This window comes from Carlito syrichta, unplaced genomic scaffold, assembly GCF_000164805.1.
Source record: "Carlito syrichta isolate Samal-C Ts95f unplaced genomic scaffold, Tarsius_syrichta-2.0.1 Scaffold130549, whole genome shotgun sequence".
NCBI classification, from domain to species: domain Eukaryota; kingdom Metazoa; phylum Chordata; class Mammalia; order Primates; family Tarsiidae; genus Carlito; species Carlito syrichta.
In genome coordinates, this window is record NW_007074645.1 from 33562 (window position 1) to 39222 (window position 5661).

Below are 5661 nucleotides of genomic sequence, written 5' to 3' on the forward strand. Positions count from 1 at the left end.
CCTGCAGCTGAACTCCGAGAGGGAAAACACTTTCCAAGCTCGCACAGCGAGTCAGAGCAGAAGCTGGGACGAGCCTCGGGCTTCCACCCCTGCCTCCCCTTTCCCCGGAGCATCGCAGTCCCTCCGACCCCGCTCGGGACTCAGTTTCCCCGCCTACGTGACTACACCACACTAATCAGGGCGTCCTTTTAGAGATCTGCTCTTCTTCCCGAGTGGGGGTGCTGCACCAGCGGGACAATGGAGTCGGGGTGGGGCGCGCCAGAGGTAAGGGAGACCCTCAAGCAGGGATCTTCCCCGCCCGGGTCAGCGGGGGGGGCCTTCGCGGGCCAGTAAGCGCCTATTAATACCAGCCCCCGGGGCGGCGAGGCACTGCGCAGGCGCGGGCGGGTTCCGCAAGCGCGCGGGGAACGCGAGTGAACGAGCGAGGGATTCCCTCTGACGTCATTGCTAGGATACCAAACAAACACTCGGCCGCGCCGGCCGAGCTCCTTATATGGCTAATTGCGTCACAGGAACTCCGAGGAGGCGGGGCCGGGATCCCCTCCCGCCGGGCGGCCCGGAACGCAGCCCCCGAGACCCCCGAGGCCGCGAGGTTCATGCAGACGGTCGGATCGAGGCTAGGGCAGATCTCCTGCCGGACGGCGAGGGACTCCGCTTGGCGGGGCCGAAGATTTGGGGAAGTTTGTGGCGCGCTGGGCGGGTGACGTAAGCAAGGGGGGCGGGTCCCTGGAGTATAAATACAGGCTGGCGGGTCTGTGCTTCATTCATAAGACTGAGAGCTACGGCCGCAGCAGGGACACGCGGAGCCAGGACTTGGAAACTTAATTATTGTGGTTCTTCTTCTTCTTGGGGGCTGTGAAATTTGGTTTATTTTTTTTTCCGGAAAGAAAGTTTTTGGGAGGTTTCTTCTAGATATTTCTTCATCTTATTTTGGAGGACCGAGTTACTTTTCTCGTCTTCTTTGTCACTCCCCTCCCCCCGTGGGACCCGCCGGACGCGTGGAGGAGACCGCACCCGAAACTGATTCTGTACAGCGGGACGACGTTTTCCGCTTCTTGGGGAGACATACCCACTCGCTCCCGGGTTACCTACGGAACCTGGACTTTCAGGAAGGAGGCACAGCGGCATCCTGTGGGGACCTGGGCACCGCAGGGGGACTGCAAGGAAACTTTGCCAGTGTTGGAGCGGGACGCTGCCCCCTCCCCGAGCTTCCCCGGACGGCGTACTTTGAGGACGCGCTCGGCTCACCCCGGACTCCCTCGGCTCACCCCGGACTCGCACCTTACTTCCCCCACCCGGCCATAGCCTTGGCTTCCCGGCGACCTCAGCGTGGTCACAGGGCCCCCCCTGTGCCCAGGGAAATGTTTCAGGCTTTCCCCGGAGACTACGACTCCGGCTCCCGGTGCAGCTCCTCGCCCTCCGCCGAGTCTCAGTATCTGTCTTCGGTGGACTCCTTCGGCAGCCCACCCACCGCCGCCGCCTCCCAGGTGAGTTCTCGATGGCCGGGGTGCTGCTTTGTGGGTTTTATTTCTTAAGTCGAGGGTTTAGAAAGCGACACCCAACCCCCAAACAGAGGGGCGTCAAGACCCAGAACGTGAGCTGGAATAGGCTTCCAGCGCACTTTGCAAACTGCAAGAGTCGGAGCTGTTTGCAGTCGGCTGTGTGCGTGGAGCGCGGGGAGGGAGCCGGGTTAGGCTTAGGGAGGGGCGGCGGGAGGGGCAGGGCTCCCAGGCCGCTCAGTGCAACGTGTATGCGGTGGCAGGGCTGAGAACTTTCAGCCGGCCCCGGGACTGTCCCCTGCTCGGATCCCTAACCTGAAGCCGGCGCAGTTAGGCAGGTGGGGGAAGCCCCGGGGAAGATTCCAGTAGCCTCCTCCCCTTCCTTTCTCCTTCGGAGCGCCGACTTCGGTGCCGGGTCGCCCCCCGCCCATCGGGAAAACGGGCCTCGAACCCTGGGCCGCGCTGCCTCCGCCTCCAGCGCGGAGACGTAACGGGGGACCCGTGCGTAACGGCTGACGCGCTGGAATCCTCCGTCTGACGCGGGGCACGCACGGCGCGCGGCGCCCCCTTCGTCCGCCCCGCCCCTGACGTCCCGGGAGCGTTCTATTTTGGAACGCCAGGGCCACGTTGCTAAGGGAGGGGGCAGCCCGGCGTTCCGATTGGCTGCCGCAACGCGAGCTTTGGCCAATCAACTTTCTCTTCCTATTTGTAGGGCGCAGTTTCCTTCCCCCTCTCGGTCCCCGGAACCCGTGGTTCCTGAGGGTTTGGGTCTTTTTTATGGGCCTGCAGAAGCAGCGCGGGGGGACTCCTGTCGCGACGGGAGCGACTCCCTGCGGCCCAATGGGTCCGCGAGGATCTTGCGGGGATCTGGTCCCTCGGCTCTCAGAAGCCAGCGGTGTCTGTTTGTGCGCCGGCGTTTCTCCGGGAGACATGGTGGCTGTCACCCTCTCCTCCAGGCACACACACACGCAGTCCCACTCCCTGAGCTCCGGACGCCCGGTCCCTGCGGCGTGTCACAGGACGGCACTAGAACCGCTAACCGGAGGGGAGCCGGCCAGGTGGTCGCCGGGAGCCCCGCCCCCCCGGGTTCCCAGGGCGCTGATTGGCCGGCGGGCCAGCCCTTCCCTCGCCACGCCCCCCGGGCGAGTAGTTAAGCCTTCAGAGCGGTTCCAGCACGCCGTTTACGGGAGGGGGGAGATGAGCGCGGCCGGGGCCCGGGGGCTCGGGTCCCCACGAGTCCCCCCTCCGCCACAATCTGAGGGAGCCCGGGTGGCCACTTGCCTCTACCTGTCCGTTCATCCTAACCTGTCGCGGGTCAGTTTCACTCTGAGGCGAGACAGTTACTTAAATCATTGTTCTAAACTCCTAGGCCCGCCCCCCAACACCCGCTTAACTGGGACCCCCGCCCCTGCACGGGCCCCCGCACGGAGGGGGGTGTGTGTGCGTCTGACAGTAGAGGCAGGCTTGGCCTGAGGCCTCTCCTTCTCCCTCCCCTTGCCTCTGGGGTGGGGGCGGGGTGTTGTGGCTGTGTGTGTGGCTGTGGCTCCGTCTCGGGAGTTGTCACCCGGCTGTGTCCAGCCTCCTCTCCACCCCCAACACCTAAGAGTCACCAACCCGGGGTGTGATTCACCACCCGCTGGAACCATGCAACCTTTTCCCGAGGAAGAAGGAGGAGGTAGAAGCCAGTTGAGCAGAAATCCTCTCATTAACCACTGCGTCACGGTGTAGTGGAAGGGTGGGTGTTGTGGCTTTCTCCCTGTGACACACACATCCACACTGCCTCACCCCGTGCTCACTCACGGGGTCGGTGTGTGTTATGTGTGTTGGGTGTGTGTGTGTCGGTGTCTTTGTTTGTGTGTCTACGCCTGTGTGTGTATGTGTCACCCCGTAGGAGTGCGCCGGTCTCGGGGAAATGCCCGGTTCCTTCGTGCCCACGGTCACCGCGATCACAACCAGCCAGGACCTCCAGTGGCTCGTGCAACCCACCCTCATCTCTTCCATGGCCCAGTCCCAGGGGCAGCCACTGGCCTCCCAGCCCCCGGTCGTGGACCCCTATGACATGCCGGGAACCAGCTACTCCACGCCAGGCATGAGTGGCTACAGCAGTGGCGGAGCTGGGGGCAGTGGCGGGCCTTCCACCAGCGGAGCCACCAGTGGACCTGGGCCGGCTCGCCCAGCCCGAGCCCGGCCCCGGAGACCCCGAGAAGAGACGGTGAGTACGAGTCATCAGAATTGGGCCTAGGAGGAGGGCAGTGAGAGAGGCAGGGACTTTTCTTCACTAAGGGCCTGGAGGCTCATTAAGGCCTCCATGCCGCAGAAAGCCTATCCTGCTTGCTACAGTCAGCGAGGACTCGAGGGTGCTTTTGTGGCTCTTGGGGATTCTGAAAGGAGCTTAGGATGGAGGGAGGATGTGCACTGTGTTCCTGAACCTCATGGCCCCTGTCTCCCGATGCAGCTTACCCCAGAGGAAGAGGAGAAGCGAAGGGTTCGCCGGGAACGGAACAAGTTGGCCGCCGCCAAGTGTAGGAACCGACGGAGGGAGCTGACCGACCGACTCCAGGCGGTGAGGATGGTCCCTGGGGCGGGGTGAGGGGTGCTGAGGGCGCTCTCTCCGTTCTCTGTCCTCGTTCTCTGTTCCCCTCTCCACTGTGCCCTTAGCCTGGGATGAGAGCCAGAGTTTCCACGGATGGAACTAGGAAAAATTGTGGCCAGATGGGGTAGCACCGGGCACTCACACAGGCCCCCACACACTTTTGTTATGTCCTGGCCACCCCCTTCCTGACAGGTGACCCCATGCACCACTGTCCTGGCCTTCCCTTCATCCTGAGGGGACAGATGGTGACCTTTGGGAAAGGGGAGCACAGTCATTTTCCCATTTGGTCTTGGGCAGGCAAGCAGCCACCCATTTTTGCCTCAGTTTCTCCAACTCTTCAAACCCTCATCAAATCTTCCAGGCTCCTTCTACCTTTAACATTTTGGAGAGTCTGTGAAATGGAATTATTTTATATCCTATGTCAACTTCCCACCTCCTGCCCCAGCCACCCACGATTCTCCAGAACTTGGGCTGGTGGTATCCACCAAGGCTCATTCCCTTCCTGCACCCCACTTTGGTCTGGAAGTCCCTGCTTTATCCTGCAGGGTGACGTCACTCCTTGAGGAAACCAGGAGAATTCTCTATTTTCCTTCTCTGTTTGGTCCCTTCCCGGGGAGAGGTGTGGATGTGTGTGTGTGGTGGGGGGGTAACAGAAGAAAATGCATTTTTAAAAAACACATAACAATCATTCATTCATTCAACAAACCTCTGTTGAGTGCCTCCTGCACACTAGAGACTCTCATGTGCACTCAGCCCCTTCCCTACTATCCTTTGGACAGATGGGGAAACTGAGGCTCCTAGGAGGCAAGATTCTTGCCCCAGCTACCAGGACTCTATCTCAGTGGTGTTCCCTCTTGGTGGGAACTGCCTTCCAGGCAGCAAGGCAGGAGGGAAGCCATGACCCACCTATTTTTTTTTTTTATTTTTTTTGGTCGGGTCTCACTCTGTTCCTCAGGCTGGAGTGCAGTGGCAGGATCACAGCTCACCCCAGCCTCGACCTCCTGGCTCAGGCACTCCTCCTGCCTCAGCTTCCCGAGTAGCTGGGACTACAGGTGCACACCATCACACCTGACTAACTTTTAAAATTTTTTATAGAAATGAGGTTTCTCTATGTTGCCCAGGCTGGTCTCGAACTCCTGGGCTCAGGTGACCCACCCCAGCCTCCCCAATAACTGGGACTACAGGCATGCACCACCATGCCCAGCTAATTTATTTGTTTTTTTAATACAGAGAGACGAGGTCTCACTATGTTGCCCAGGTTGGCCTCGAACTCCTGGCCTCAAGCAAAATCCTCCCCACGTTGCCTAGGCTGGCCTCGAACTCCCGGCCTGAGCCGGCCTCCCCACGTTGCCTAGGCTGGCCTCGAACGCCCTGCCTGAGCCGGCCTCCCCACGTTGCCCAGACTGGCCTCGAACGCCCGGCCTGAGCCGGCCTCCCCACGATGCCCAGGCTGGCTCGAACGCCCGGCCTGAGCCGGCCTCCCCATGTTGCCCAGGCTGGCCTCGAACGCCCGGCCTGAGCCGGCCTCCCCACGTTGCCTAGACTGGCCTCGAACGCCCGGCCTGAGCC

The 5661-nt window shown here is 61.5% G+C and overlaps 1 protein-coding gene across 1 annotated transcript; it reads left to right on the forward strand.

The window, feature by feature from the left end:
* Window positions 1–765: 765 nt before the first annotated feature.
* FOSB (FosB proto-oncogene, AP-1 transcription factor subunit) lies at window positions 766–4085 on the forward strand (the record flags this gene model as incomplete). Its single annotated transcript, XM_008049111.2, has 3 exons — window positions 766–1487; window positions 3391–3711; window positions 3955–4085. Coding segments are annotated over exons 1-3 (578 nt in total), but the record flags the coding sequence as incomplete, so codon positions are not given.
* Between the last annotated feature and the right edge of the window lie 1576 nt (window positions 4086–5661).